We start from the raw sequence: 16,357 nt of genomic DNA on the forward strand, positions 1-16,357 counted from the left end.
CCATACAATTGGTTTATTAATCATTACAGAGGGGTTGTTTTTACACCCTTCCGGCTCCCTTCCCCAACCATGATTTCCTTCTCCCTGTTCCCTTCCCACTCTCAGTCCACAATAGAGACCCATATTAAATCAGGTTTATCATCAAGAAATTTGTTTTTTTTGTGGCAGCAGTACAGTGCAATACATAAGATTACCACAGTACTGTGCAAAAGCCTTAGGGACCCAAGTTATATATATGTACCTAAGACTTTTGCGTAGAATTTACTGCCTGCTACTTGACTGGTGCTTAGGGCAGCAATGAAAGTCCTCTATCTCTGCCTGTATTGAAGGATTCTTCATTGCTGTTTCCATAACAATCAGTTTTTGACCCGTTAGGGTTGTTAGCCCTGAGCTGAACCTGCAGGACCAGTGGACCACTTGTCTTACCTCTAACCCTTTGACCTGTTTGGTTTCAGTGATCCTACCAAGAGCCAAAGCACAAGGCCTTGACTCCAGCCAACACAGCTCTCCAGGTCATTGAGGCACGCAAACCTCCAATCCCTATGACAAGGTTGTAGTCCTCTAGGGGGTTTGCACAGTACTGTAATCTCAATAATTCTGCAGACCGAACAGATTGTGCTCGCTATCTGGATTTACAGATGATCAATTACACAATATAGGGATATTCATGCCCATTGAACTCAAGACAAAAAAATTTACAGCAAAAATTAGCATGAAATTAACATAGAAAAGTAATTTCTGATGTTATGTTGAAGTTTAATATCTCTATTTTTCCCTTTCAGGGTTCTTTTGAAGACCCTGACTTGGAGTTACACACTGACTTCAGTTCTTTGCAGAAATGGGATCTCACGACTGGCTGTTATTCAATATGCCAAGGACGTGTCTCAGAAGATTGGCTCGTCTTTGGAGTTTCGGGATTTCCTGGCTCTGGAGGTGGGCGGTCTTGAGGTTGGTGCCTCTGCAGGAGATTGGTATGTCGTAGGAGTCAAAAAATCTCTGGCTGTGTGCCCAGAGACCCGAATTCTTTGGGCACAGAGCTCAGAAAAAGCAATGCAACAGACTTTTAACATCGTAAATTAACGAGTTGTTATTATATCTTCCCTCTCACTGTGAAATGAAGTCACCTCTTTTTCCCCTTATTAGGGGGAGAGAGCCTGTGGTATGTTGAATATTGGGTGAACAAGTAGTCTTCAGGGTACTGCAAGTCCGCGTCTTCATTGATGCTTTGCTGCAGGTTTGAGTGCTCGTTGGGGGGTTGCAGATGCCTTTTGCTGGTGGGGAGGGGGGACTGTTGCTTTGCTGCTGCTTATGCGTGGGAGGGATGAGCTGGGGGGGGGGCTTTGGGACGTAGTATTTCAGGATGTATATTGTATACATTTCTCAGACATTAAATGTACCTTTGAAGTTGTATGAACAATATATGCCTGATTTGGCATATTGTGTACAGTTCTGGTCACCTACCTAGAGAAACAATATCAGTTAGATAGAAAGAGTACAGAAAAATAAAATTTCCCACAAAGACATCGCTGGGACTCGAGGAGCTGATTTACAGGGAAAGTCTGAATAGGTTAGGATTTTATTCCCTAGAGAATTGGCGAATGAGGGGAGATTTGATTCTACTTCCTATTCTGACATCAGTCAATTACTGCCACGATGAGGCCACACTCAGGTTGGAGGAGCAACACCTCATATTCCATCTGGGTAGTCTCCAACTTGATGGCATGAGCATCGATTTCTTGAACTTCCCATAAATGACTCCCCATTTCCCATTCCCCTTTCTCACCGTATCTCTTTAACTGCCCATCACCTCCATCTTGTGCTCCTCCCCCTTCCATTTCTTTTATGGCCTTCGGTCCCCTCCTGTCAGATTCCCCCTTCAGCCCATTATCTCTTTCACCAGTCGATTTCCCAGCTCTTTACTTCACCCTCCTCCTCTCCCAGTTTCACCTATCACCTACTATCTTGTTCTTCTTCCTCCCCTTCCCCCACCTTCTTACTCTGACTTCCCATCTCTTTTTTCCAGTCTTGATGAAGGGTCTTGGCCCGAAATGTCAAATGCTTACTCTTTTTCATAGATGTTGCCTGGCCCGCTAAGTTCCCCCAACATTTTGTGTGTAATACTTTGATTTCCAGCATCTGCAGATTTTTTCTTGCTTGTGGCTAGAATTAGAGGTCTTTAGTTAAGGGTGAAAGGAAAAATGTTGAAGGGGGAACTTCGCTCAGACGGTGGGTGGTGACATAGATGACATAAGGCAAATAATACTGTTCATTTGACAAACTTTAAACCTGGTTTAGGCTTAGTGTGGGGTACAACACCACAGCATTGCTGCGTCTCCACAGAACCTACAAAGAATAACAACCTTACCTCAATTGGATGACTGCTGTCAAGAGCATCAAGTTCTAGTGCTCGTGTGTAGTCAGCAGAAACAAACTGGGTCCAGATATCATATTCTGGGAAGCAGTGATCCACACACAAATACTCGATCCAGGAGGCAAAGCCTTCATTCAACCACAGATGTGTCCACCACTCCTGCAATCACAGATATTGATTCTGAATGCATTGCTTCTACATTTGAAGAACAATGTTAAATCAACTTTCCAAGAGCACAATTACAGCCAGAGATTTTAGTAGGTTTTGCATTGCTTTAGCTTGAGTTTGCTCCCAAGACGTGTTTTTAAAAAAAAAGCTTGGAATCTTGAAGAATATTTCTGAAGATTACTGAAAAATTCCCCTACTCTCAAAACATGGAAAACATATCTGTCGGAAGCAGCAGTTTGGAACTACTATCTAAGTCTACATGCTGTTCGCTCCTGTTGGCAAATTCACAGCCCATAAAAGAGATCTTGCTTGTTGTGCTTGATATACTGCATGAACAAAAGTTTCAGACCTATAGTGGTTGACCTGAGGTACTTAGAACAAAATCTGGTTTAAGTCAATATTTATTGGCCATGTCACACACATTCATTTTATACCATATGCAGCGCATTTGTGGATTTCCCAGTGGTGGTTTGGCAGGATGCTGCACAGTGAATTTGGGCCATATTTCCTTTCACCGCTTTGACACAATTACTAGACTAGTAAAGAGCAAAACTTAGCATTAAGCATAGACAATAGTGATTCTTCATTTGAACACATTGTTGTGATCACCATTTTGCAATCATTGATGTACTCTCACATCATTTACTCAAAGACATGCTCATATTTATGTATATTTTATTCCATATCCATACTTTAACCTCAACTTTATTCCTAAGCAATTCTTTCTGTATAATTGTAGAATACTGTTGTTTGTTGCTTAACAAGCTAGCGCACATTAACGCATCACTGATGTTCTTCATTTTTCATTATTTGAAATGAGGCACAAATACATAACATTTTTGGAACATTGAATGCTAATTTAGTTAGGACAGCAGAGCACTGCAGTGGCTGGTATCGTTGCTGCACAGCTCCAGGGATGTGTTGGCTTGATCCTGACTTGGCTGAGCTATGTGGAGTTTCCACTTTTTCCTCATAACCCTATTGATTTTCTTTGAGTTAATGGTTGAAGCGAAGTAGCTGTTCTTGAAACTGCGGAAGTCCCACACCAGCAAGTTCAAAAACAGTTACCTCCTTTCCACCATATGGTTCTTGAATCCACTTGCACAAACCTAACTGTTGCCTCGAAATTGCAACATTCTTACCTCTTTGCACTACAAAGTGATTACTTTTTTTTTGGTTGCTCTAATTGTATTCATGTAAAGATAGTGTATTACTGAATACTGGCCATCTCATGCTCTGTGCCTGTGATGCTCCTGCAATTAAGTTTTTATGGCACTGGTAGACATGTATTTGTACATATGACAACATGTGACAACATGTCTTTTGTCTTGGAGAGGAATGCTTAGTTTCTGGATATATTCAAGACTGACACCGATAAGACTAGAAGTATAGAAATTTTTCCAGTGTCTGTAAAGACTAACTATTGATCATGAAATCCTAATTTAAGTGGGTCTGCAGAGCATTGCAGAAGTGGGCATTGCTGCTGGAAAGCTTCAGGGATGACTTGCGCCTTACTCTGTGATGGTATTTATTTATTCATTTATTGAGAGAGCCAGAAGGGCCTATTCTGCACTCTTCGAGCTGCTCCACCCAACAACCCATAATTTAACCCTAGCCTAATCATGAAGACGACTTACAATGACAATTAACTGGGAAGTCTTTTGGACTGTGGGAGGAAGCCGGAGCACCCGGAGAAAACCCACACAGTCATAGGGAGAACATATACAAACTCCTTAGGCACCAGAGAGAACTGAATACGTCGCCCCCTCTACCTCCATACCTCTACCAACTTCCTCTGTGTGATCCTGTTTAATCCCACATGGTAAACTGAGTACTGCAAATTGCTTTTCAGCCAAGTTTGTGGTCATGTGAGAGATATTAGATTGTGTGGCCACAGGGGAATGGGACAAGAGATCGATAAAGGATTTGCTCTGGATTGGACTTTATGGGTTCTTCTCAAGTTAGATCTCAAAGGATTAAATGAACAAATACAATGTCCACATCTGAAGTGATGACAGCACTAAATGGCAATTCCTTTGCTTATATCTTCAGAAACAGCTCTATTTCCATCCTTAATGTCTATTTTTCCCCTTCAAGGTTCTTTTGAAGACCCTGACCTGGAGTTGCAAGCTGACTGCGGTTCTTTGCGGGAATGGGACCTGCTCTCGGGGTTTCACACGCCGAGGACTCGGCCTGAAAGTTCAGCTCAACTTTGGAGGCCTTGGATCTCGGGGATCTGAAGTTGGGCAGATCTAGGGTCGGTGTCATGGCAGGAGATCCATGTGTCGTCGGGGGAGTCGGAATATCTACAGCTGTGTACCTGAGATCTTCGGGCACAAAGCTTGAAAAAAGCAACATAACGGACTTTTAACATCGTAAACCAGCGAGTTGTTTATTATGTCTCCCCACTCGCTGGGAAAATGGGGGCACCTCCTTCTCCCTCATTAGGGAGAGAACATACCTGTGATATGTCGCATACCGGGTGAAATGCGAAGTCTCTGGGGTAACTGCAAGTCTGTGTGTTTGCTAATGCTTTGCTCACACCTGAGTGCTTGGTGGCAGGTGCCGATGCTATTTTTTATGCCAGTGGGTGGAGGGGGATTGTTGCTCGCTGCCGCTTACACATGTAAGGGAGAAAAGCTGGGTGGGGGGTGCTTTGGGGTTCTAACATTTAACTTTCATTCATTCTTTGGGGCACTCCTCTGTTTTTGTGAATGGTTGCAAAGAAAAATCATTTCAGGATGCATGTTGTATACATTTCTCTGATATTAAATGTACTTTTGAAACCTTTGAAATTAAGTGATCCAAAAATAATCCCACCTGTTATTGAATTGGCATGTATAAATTGCCAATACTGCCAATATTGCAGAATCTACTTGTTTGCCTGTAAGTGTTGAAGCCTGGCAGCCCTCATATCTTGGCTCTACATCAAGTAAAGTAGCTTCATGAAATTCCATGACTCAACTACAACACAAATCCAATTTCAGGAATTAATAACTGAAAACTGGAGTATCTTGAGCACATTATCTAAGAAAAGAAGTGCTGGAATGGCAGACAATGCAGGAGAGGTTCACAAGGATCCCAGGAATGAAAGAGTTAACATATTAAAAATCCTAGTTTTCAAGTATAATTGAGCATCAATATCTTTCAAAGTGCCAAGTTCCAATACATAGCAAAGTAAACTACAGAATTTACTAAAGCATGAATATTTTTTCTAAAATTGTGATAGCTTGTTTTGAGAATGTTGCCAGCAAGCTTCATTCCAACCTCCAGGGTTCATCATCGGCTATGGCCAGAGTGCCTGCCCCTTGGGGGGAGTGAAGTGAGCTTTCTTGCCAGCACATGTAGTGCATCAAAACATGCACAGATGATGTTCAACCTGTCAGGATCGATAGGTGACTTTTCAATATTTTGTATCACTGTTGTTTCACGTATTTATTCAACTGCTTGTTTTAGTATAAGTGTCAGTAACATAAACTTGCAACTCGCACTTTGTGGCGACCTGTCAATCTTCAAGCCGTGTCACTCAGGGGCTTGTGCTATTATTTTGTAACTGAATGAGCCGGATCGTAACTATATATGCCGTGTGTGACTATATCCACTGTGTTTTATACATTGGCCACAGAGGAACAATGTTTCATTTAGACCATAATACATAGGAGCAGAATTAAGCCATTCAGTCCATCAAGTCTGCTCTACTATTACATTACGGCAGATCCTTTTCCTTCTCAAACCTAATCTCCTACCATTTCCCTGTATCCCTTCACACCTTGACTGATTTAGAATCCATCAACCTCCGCCTGAAATACACCTAATGACTTGGCCTTCACAGCCGCCCATGTCAATGAATTCCACAGATTCACCACCCTCTGGCTAAAGAAATTCCTCTCCTCTCTAAATGAGTGCCCTGCTATTCTGAGGCTGTGCCCTCTGGACTCATTATACGAAACAGGCTCTCCACATTCATTATCTAGACATTTCAACATTCGATAGGTTTCAATGAGATCCCATCTCACTGCTCTGAACTCCAGCAAGTAAAGACCCTCAATTGCACCTCGGATGATACACTTTTCATTCCTGGAATTATTCCTCTGAACATCCTCTGAACCCCCTCCAATGTCAGTACATCCTTTCTTAAACAAGGGGCCCAAAAGTGAGGCCTTATCAATGCCTTATAAAGTCTCAGAACATCCTTGCTAATATAATCTAGTCCTCTTGAAATTAATGTTACCATTACATTCATCTTCCTCACCATCGACTCAACTTGCAAACAAACATTTAGGGAATCCTGCACGAGGACTCCCATGTCCCTTTGCATTTTGGATTTTTGAATTTTATTCCCAGTTTAGAAAATAGTCTATGCTTTTATTCCTTCTTCCAAAGTGCATGACTATATACTTCCTGACACTGTATTGCATTTGCAACATCCACTCATATTCCTTCATCTATTCTACGTGTTATTTCAAAGAATTCCAACAGATTTGTCAGGCAAGATTTTCCCTAGAGGAAGCCATGATGACTTTGGCCTATTTCATCATGTGCCTCCAAGTACCCCAAAACAATCAACTCCAACATCTTCCTGAACTGGGCTACAATTTCCATTCTTTTGCCTCTACTCCCTTCTTGAAGAGTGGAATGACTTTTACACATTTCCAGTCCTCTGGAACCATTCCAGAACCTAGTGATTCTTGAAAGATCATTACTCCACAATCTCTTCAGCTACCTCCTTCGGAACACTGGGGAGTGTAGTTCATCTGTTCCAGGTGATGTGTCTACCTTATGAACTAGCCGTCTCCCAAGCATCACCTCTCTAGTAATAGCAACTGAACTCACTTCTGTCCTCTGACACACTCAAAATACTACTAGTGTCCTCCACAGTGAAGACTGATGCAAAATAGAATCAATATGGAGCAGATGTTTCCTACGGTGGGAAAATCTAGAACCAGAGGAAAGCCTCAAAAGAAGGGTGTCCTTTCAGAAGGGAGCGAGGAGGAATTTCTTTAACCATCTGTGGAATTCGTTGCCACAGGCCAAGTCTTCAAATATTTAAGGCAGAAGTTGCTAGATTCTTGATTGGTCAAGGCATGAACGGATACTGGGAGAAGGCAGGAGATTGGGGTTGAGAGGGTTTATAAGTAATAAACTATTTATAAGTAATAAAGTACGAGCAACAATGGATCAGCCATGATAAAGTAGCGGAGAAGACTCGATTGTCCAAATGGCCTAATTCTGCTCCTACGTCTTATGGTGTTAAAACACTATTTCAGTTCATCCACCATTTCCATATCCCTCATTACTATCTCTCCAGCAGTCCAATACAGTGGTATGCAAAAGAAAGTTTGGGCACCCCGGTCAAAATTTCTGTTATTATTAATAGTTAAGTGAGTAGAAGATGAACTGATCTCAAAGTCAAAGTTAAAGATGAAATATTCTTTTCAACATTTTAAGCAAGATTAGTGTATTATTTTTGTTTTGTATAACTTTAGAGTGAAAAAAGAAGCACCATGCAAATGTTTGGACACCACAAGAGATTTGAGCTCTCAGATAACTTTTACCAAGGTCTCAGACCTTAACTAGCTTGTTAGGGCTATGGCTTGTTCACAGTCATCGTTAGGAAAGGCCAGGTGATGCAGATTTCAAAGCTTTATAAATACCCTGACTCCTCAAACCTTGTCCCAACAATCAGCAGCCATGGGCTCCTCTAAGCAGCTGCCTAGCACTCTGAAAATTAAAATAAATGACGCCCACAAAGCAGGAAAAGGCTCTAAGAAGATAGCAAAGCGTTATCAGGTAGCTGTTTCCTCAGTTCGTAATGTAATTAAGAAATGGCAGTTAACAGGAACGGTGGAGGTCAAGTTGAGGTCTGGAAGACCAAGAAAACTTCCCGAGAGAACTGCTCGTAGGATTACTAGAGAGGCAAATCAAAACCCCCATTTGACTGCAGAAGACCTTCAGGAAGATTTAGCAGACTCTCGAATGGTGGTGCACTGTTCTACTGTGCAGTGACACCTGCACAAATATGACCTTCATGGAAGAGTCATCAGAAGAAAACCTTTCCTGCATCCTTACTGCAAAATTCAGCATCAGAAGTTTGCAAAGGAACACCTAAACAAGCCTGATGTTTTTTGGAAACAAGTCCTGTGTGTGGACTGAAGTTAAAATAGAACTTTTTGGCCACAATAAGCAGAGGTATGTTTAAAGTAAAAAGGGTGCAGAATTTCATGAAAAGAACACCTCTCCAAATGTTAAGCACGGGGGTGGATCGATCATGCTTTGGGCTTGTGTTGCAGCCAGTGGCACGGGGAGCATTTCACCGGTAGAGGGAAGAATGAAGTCAATTAAATACCAGCAAATTCTGGAAGCAAACATCACACCGTCTGTAAAAAAGCTGAAGATGAAAAGAGGATGACTTCTACAACAGGATAATGATCCTAAACACACCTCAAAGTCCACAATGGACGACCTCAAGAGGCGCAAGCTGATGGTTTTGCCATGGCTGTCACAGTCCCCCAACCCAAACATCATCGAAAATCTGTGGATAGACCTCAAAAGAGCAGAGCATGCAAGACGGCCCAAGAAGCTTTTTACAAGGAAGAATGGGTAAAAATCCCCCAAACAAAAATTGAAACACTCTTAGCCGGCTACAAAAAACGTTTACAAGCTTTGTTACTTGCCAAAGGGGGTGTTACTAAGTACTGACCATGCAGGGTTCCCAAACTTTTGCTTTGGGCTCTTTTCCTTTTTTTGTTATTTTGAAACTGTAAAAGATGGAAATAAAGAAGTAATCTTGCTTAAAATATTAAACAAATATGTCATCATTAACTTTATGCCTTTTGGAAATCAGGTCATCTTTTACTCACTTAACTATTCACAGTAACAGAAATTTTGACCAGGGTGCCCAAACTTTTGCATGCCACTGTATCTACTCTTGCTTTTCACTATATCTTAAAAAAAACTTATGGCATACTCTTTGATATTGTTGGTTTTTATCCTTTCATGTTGGCTTAGACTTCCCTGGTTAGCTACAGTTGTGTCATCATCCCTTTAGAATACTAGTTCAATTTTGGGATTTATCTATCCTGCGCCTTAATTTCTCCCAGAAATTCCAGCCATTGCGGCTCTGCCATCATCCCTGCCAGTGTTCTCTTCCATGCCTCTAATTCCCTTGACTCTGCTGTAATACTGATACATCTGACCTTTGCTTCTCCCTCTCAAATTGCAGGGTGATTTCTATTATATTTTGATCATTGTTTCCTCAGGGTTCCTTGACCTTAAGCTACCTCATCAAATCAAGCTCATTAAACAAAACCCAATCCAGAAGCCAGAATAGCTGATCCTCTGGTGGGCTCAACCAGAAGCTGCTCTAAAAAGCCATCTTGTAGGCTTTCTGCAAAATCTCTCTTGGGATCCAGCACCAATCTGATTTTCTTAATCTACCTGTATATTGAAATGCCCCATGACTATCCTAACATTATCCTTATGTCTTTTCTATCTGCCATTGTAATTAGTACCCACATCCTGGCTACTGTATATAACTCCCAGCAGGGTCTTTTTACCCTTATGGTTTCTTAATTCTACCCACAAGGATTCAATACCTTATGACCCTATGTCACTTCTTTCTAAGGATTTGGTTTCATTTTTTACCTACATAGCCACCTCAACACCTGTGCCTACCTGGCTATCCTTTTGATTCGATGTGTACCCTTTAATGTTAAGCCCCAAACTATAATCTTTCAGTCTTGACTCAGTAATGTACACAATGTCATATCTGCCAGTCTCTAACAACGCTGCTAGATAATCTACTTTATTCCGTAATTTTTGCCCTCACTTTATATCCTGTTGCAGTACAGCAGTATCCTGGTCACAATGTGCTTTCTCCCAGCAATTTTCGTTTCATCAGTAAATTTGGAAACTTCTCATACTGTTGCTTTCTTCAGGTTATGAACTGATCCCTGTGGTGTTTCTTCCTAGCCCAAAAATAGCTTGATGAAGGGTATCAGCCTTAAATGTTGACTGTTTACTCATCTCTGCAGGTGCTGCCTGATTTGCTGAGTTCCTCCAGCACCTGCAGACTCTCGTTTACTTATCCCAAATCTGCTTCCTAATTAAATGCCTTTTGGAAATCTAAACACACTATGCTCACACGTCCCTGGACATCCTCAAAGAACTTGAGCAAATGTCCAACATGATTTTCATAAGACCATGCTGACTAGCTTTCTTAAATGAAGAGTTTTCCTCTTTGATAATTGACACTAGCATTTTGCAAATGAACAGCATGGTAGCGCTGTGGTTAACATTACATACAGCACCAGTGATTGTAAGGAGCTTACAACCCAAACCAATTCCACATCACTATCACCTGCCAACTTATACTCCTGCCCTTCCCTCGCTTTCCTTTCCAGTCCCAATGAAGGGTCTCGGTCCAAAGTCCTGTTGTCCTGCCTCACCAAGGACCGATTACTGCTCCAAATAGATTCTTTCTTTCACCTATTCCCTCTCAGCTTCTTACTTCATCCCCCCTACCCCATCACTTATTGCCTCCCAGCTTGCTCTATTCCCCCACCTTCTTATTCTGGCATTTACCCACTTTCTTTCTTGGTCCAATGAGGAGTATTGGCCCATAACATTGACTGTTTGTTTCCCTCCACAGATACTGGCTGACTTGAGTTCTTCCAACTCTGCGCGAGTTCCACATCACTATCCACTGCCTTTATATCTCAGCTCTGGTACCTTCCTTGTTTAACAATTGCAACAACTTTCTTTCCTCTCTGATCTGTGGTTTTGGAACAAGCATATAACCTGAATGAGGTATACGGGGTATCCAGGATGGGTAGCACCCCGGTGAAGAGGTTCATTGTGCCTATTCTGGGATAGCTCACACCTTTGGTCCCCACCGGACACTCAGCTCTCACCTGTGGCTCCAAGTAGCTGTTTGCATGTGACAGTGGTCACACTATGCTTCAACAGGTGGGCTAGACCAGATGAGGGTAGCAGGTGGGCCTCATACCCCAGTGAGATAGGGACGTGCCTGTCCTAGCATGCAATGTCAGCTCCAGCGAACTGGGCAGATGAGATCTGGAGTGAGATCCAACGGTCAGGAAGGTGGTTCTGCAACGCTCCGTGGAAAGCAAAGGGCATGACAAGGCAGAGAAGACATCGTGGTCATCCACTGCAACCAAGGAAGACCCCAGTTGTGATGCCTGTTCGTACCAGTGGATCAGACTTGAGGTTGAGAGAGCAGAACTGCCCCAGTTGAACGGCTTTTCCACTTTAAAAACTCCCACAAAGGTTTCCTATCATTGTTGGACATGAGGGACAAGTACCATAACTTGTATAGTAAGTACTGGCCATTCTGCAACTACTTTCCAGTAATAACCATAACATTATACCAGTATGCTGCTACTTGTGCAATCAAGGATCTATATGTAAGGGCAAGGCCATGGCCATAATTTGCATGAAAAATGTACATTCAATTACCAACAATGGGAGGCAGATTGAGTATACTTCTAACCTATAATCAATCTGCCTCCCATTGTTGGTAATTGAATGTACATCAGATGCCTTCCTTTATTGGTGCAGGAATAATTAGAACAGGTAATGAAGAACACTGCAAGTTTGGTTCATTAGCAAGATCAGTGGTGGGGGGGGGGGGGGAAGAGGAGGAGAGAGAAGAGTGTATATTCTCTGTTGGTTGTGCTTGAACCAGGCTCTCAGGCTGCAGTGTCACGTATCGCAGCCATCCAGGGGAGGAGGCACTGGACACGTTTTGTGAGAGAGCAGTGGCACGGCGGGCACGCTGGATCGGGGCTACCCCTCCCCCATCAGTGCTGCTCTAATGCAAGATGAGGAACCATTGTGTACTTGTTCTCGCAGAAAAATGGCTCCAGGGCAACATTCCATGCACCGTCAATCTTCAGGCCATGCCACTCAGGGACTTGTGCTAAATTAAAATTTTGACATGGCTGACTGAATGTACTATCATAACTATATGTGCTACGCGCAACTGTGTGCATTGCGGTTTATACCTTGGCCCTGAAGTAATTCAGTTTCTTTTAACTGTATAGATGTGTATGGTTGAATGACTATTAAATTTGTATTTGTACTTAGCCAGCTTTAAAAACTGGAGGGACTTAACTATACTTCGCAAATTTGAACAAGAGCGGGAGAAGCAAAGTTAACTTTAAGTGCCAGTTTTTCACCAGGCTGAGCACGCAATTATAAAATTTCAAATGACACTTTATTAAAAAAAAAATCAGAATGCAGGCAACAATGAGTTAATTATTGTCCTGCGAACTTAACACTGGTTAATGGAGAGTTCGTAGAAAGTGAGTCAGTATTTACAACTTAAAAGAATCTGAATGGTTTGTTTTAGGCAAGACACCTTAATTTAAATTTATTGAGATACACAGCACGGTAACAGGCCCTTCCCGACCCAGTGACCCCATACCACACAACTACACCCATATGACCAATTAACCCACAAGTCTTTGGAATGAGAGAGGAAACCCACATGGTCACAAGGAGAATGTACAAACTCCTGAGAGACAGCAGAATTAAACCCAGCTCGATGACACTGGAAGAGCATTATGTTAACCACTACACAATTGTGCTGTCCCGTCTTGACTAACCTACACAATTTTTCTTCTCTGGATGAGCTCACTCAAATAGATGTTGCCCACATGGAATTTCTGAAGACATTGGGAACGTTCCACATAACAGATTATTAGCAGACATGAAGTCACAGAACGTCTACTACTTAACCCTCTCGCTCCTGCTGTAAATCAGACTTGACTCCCATTATGCTGACCCCTTTACCTCTGAATTCCCTCTAAGGTTCATTGAGGAAGCAGAATTATTCCACCTAGCATAAAGTGACAGTAAATTGTGTTGTGCTCACTGTTTGGAAAGTGGGTAACATTCCATATATTTTTAACATGGAACATTACAATACAGGCCCTTTGGCCTATGATGTTGTGCTGACCTTTTAACCTGCTCTTATGATCAATCTAACCCTTGCCTCACATATAGCCCTCCATTTTTCTTTCACCCATGTGCCTAAGTTTATAAATGCTCCCAATATATCAGCCCCTACTACCTCCTCTGGCCAGGCATTCCATATGCCCTCCACTCTGGGTAAACAATGTCCCTCTGACATCAGCACCCCTCCATACATTCTTCCAATCACCTTAAAATTGCTTTTTTGTATTAGCCACTTCAGTCCCACCCCGGGGGGGGGGGGGGGGGGGGAGAGAAGAGTTGAGTCTCTGGCTATCCATTTGATCTCTGCCTCTTATCATATACAAGAAAACACACTGATTCAATTTGTATTTTTATATCTATAATACAACTGATACATCTGAAAGTCATTTATTCCTATAGTATAGTAATACTGCATCCAAACATTCAGATGTACTACACATCTGAAAACAAAAGTACTAGAATTTTAAAAAATTTTCTCCTTCTGCCCCAACAGCCCCAAAGTGATCCTGGCCTTTCCCAAGCCTGTGATCCTGTAAATCATCCAAGCTCTCAAACAATCACCAATTCCCAGAAGAGATTTCCCTAAACTCTTAGTGAACGTCCTACACTCTGCTTCATTTTAAAAGAGTATATGATTACTTCACCTAGTCACATATTATTTGATAGGTACTTCATAATTTGAATCCAGGGAACAACCTAAAAACATGATGTTCTTTCAAAGCAGAGAAGCGTACAAGTCAGTACTTGATTTCCACTTGTGGTATTCATTACAATCACTATCAGGTTTAATATCACTGGCATTTGCCCTGAAAATTGTTGTTTTGTGGCAGCAGTACATTGCAATACATAGTAATAAAAAGTATAAATTACAATAACTACATCTAAAAAGAAATTAAACAAGTAGTGAAAAAGAGGGAAGTGTTCGTAGGTTCAATGTCCATTCAGAAATCTGATGGCGGAGGGGAAAAAATGTTCCTGAAAAATTGGTTGTCGCTCTCTCTTTAGGCTCCTGTACCTCCTTCCTGATGGTAACAATGAGAAGAGGGCATGTCCTGGGTGATGGGGGTTCTTAATGATGGATGCCACCCATTCAAAGCTTCGTTTTTGGAAGATGACATGGATGCTAGGGAGGCTAGTGCCCATGATGGAGCTGGCTAAGTTTACAACTTTCTGTAGCTTTTTCCAATCCTGTGCAGTGGCCCCTCCACACCAGACGGTAATGCAACCAGTTAGATTGCTTTCCACTGTACATCTGTAGAAATTTGCAAATATATTTGCTGACATACCAATTCTCCTCAAAATCCTAATGAAATACATTGAAATAAGTCAATGTTGTGTCTTCTTTGTAATTGCATCAATATGTTGGGCCCAGTTTAGATCCTGGGAGACGTTGACACCCAGGAACTTCAAACTACTCACCTTTTCCACTTCTGATCCCGTAACAAGGACTGGTGGATTCCCTTGAATTATCCTTCCTGAAGTCTGCCTTCAATTTTTTGGTCTTGCTGAGTGCAAGGTTGTCGCTGCGACAGCAGTCAACCAGCTGATCAATCTCACACCTGTACACCACCTCGTCGACATCTGAAATTCTACTCAACAATAGTTGTGTCATCGGCAAATTTATAGATGGCACGTGAGCTGTACCTAGCCACACAGTTGTGGGTGTAGAAAGAGCAGAGCAGTGAGCTAAGTACGCTTCCTTGAGGTATGCACCAGTGTTAATTGTCAGCAGGATGTTATTTGCAATCCACAGACTGTGGTCTCCCTGTGAGGAAGCTGAGGATTCAGTTGCAGAGGGAGATACAAAGATTCAGCATTTGGAGCTTGATTAGAACCGAGGGTGTGATTGCGTTGAACACTGAGCTGTAGTCAATAAACAGCATTCTGATGCAGGTATTACTATTGTGAAGGTGATTCAAGACCGAGTGGAGAACCAGTGAGACTGCATTTGCCAGACCTATTGTGGCAATAGGCAAATTGCAGCAGATGCAGGCCCTTGTTCAGGCAGGAGTTGATTTTAGCCATGACCAACCTCTCAAAGTACTTTACAGTAGATGTGAGTGCCACTGGGCAGCTTATCCTGCTCTTGGGCACTGGTATGATTCTCACCCTTTTGAACCAGATGGGAACCTCTGACCGTAGCAGTAAGATTGAAGATGTCCTTGAACACTTTCACCAGTTGATTAGCACAGGTTTTCAGAGCCCTATGGTACACCATCAGGGGCAAATGCCTTCCAAGGAATCACCAACTTGAAAAATATTCTGGTGTTGGTCTCTGAGATGGAAATCATAGGGTCACAGACGCCGCAGGGATTTGCATAGATGTAGTTTTATTCTCCCTTTTGAGCTGTGCATAAAAGGCATTGAGCTCATCTAGGAAGGAAGCATTACTGTCATTCACAATGTTAGGTTTTGCTTTTAAGGAAGTCATGGCCTGCAGACCCTGTCAGAGCTGATGTGCATCCAATTCCGTCTCCAACTTCATTTGGAATTGTTTTTTAGCCCTCAAGATAACCTTCCATAGATCATACCTGGACTTTGTGTAGTTTTGGGTCACTGGTCTTGAATTCCACAAATCTAGACCTCAGCACACCACGAATCTCCTGGTTCATCCAGAGCTTTTGATTTGGGTATGTCTAGAATGTTTTTGAAGACACTAATCTACACAGGTCTTGATGAAGTCCACTACAATTGTGGTGTATTCAGACTTTAAGATGAATCGCCGAATATTGTCCAATCCATCAACTCAAAACAGTCCTGTAAGCAATCCACTGCCTCCCTTCTTGGTCCTCACCACTGATGCTGTGGTCTTTAGTCTCTACCTATACACTAGGAATA

General features: G+C 42.2%; 1 protein-coding gene across 2 annotated transcripts in view; it reads right to left on the reverse strand.

Annotated features, from left to right (window-relative positions):
* The window catches only part of LOC132385586 (puromycin-sensitive aminopeptidase-like), a 257,048-nt gene that overhangs the window by 143,123 nt on the left and 97,568 nt on the right, over window positions 1-16,357 (reverse strand). For both annotated transcript variants that reach the window (XR_009509200.1, XM_059957751.1), the window contains exon 10: window positions 2,366-2,530. Coding sequence is in view for 1 of the 2 variants with exons in the window: in XM_059957751.1 (XP_059813734.1) it covers window positions 2,366-2,530 (165 nt within the window). In the remaining variant the exon portion in view is untranslated. The remainder of the gene's footprint in view (window positions 1-2,365; window positions 2,531-16,357) is intronic.

The sequence above is a fragment of the Hypanus sabinus genome (genome assembly GCF_030144855.1).
Source record: "Hypanus sabinus isolate sHypSab1 chromosome X1 unlocalized genomic scaffold, sHypSab1.hap1 SUPER_X1_unloc_11, whole genome shotgun sequence".
NCBI lineage: Eukaryota > Metazoa > Chordata > Chondrichthyes > Myliobatiformes > Dasyatidae > Hypanus > Hypanus sabinus.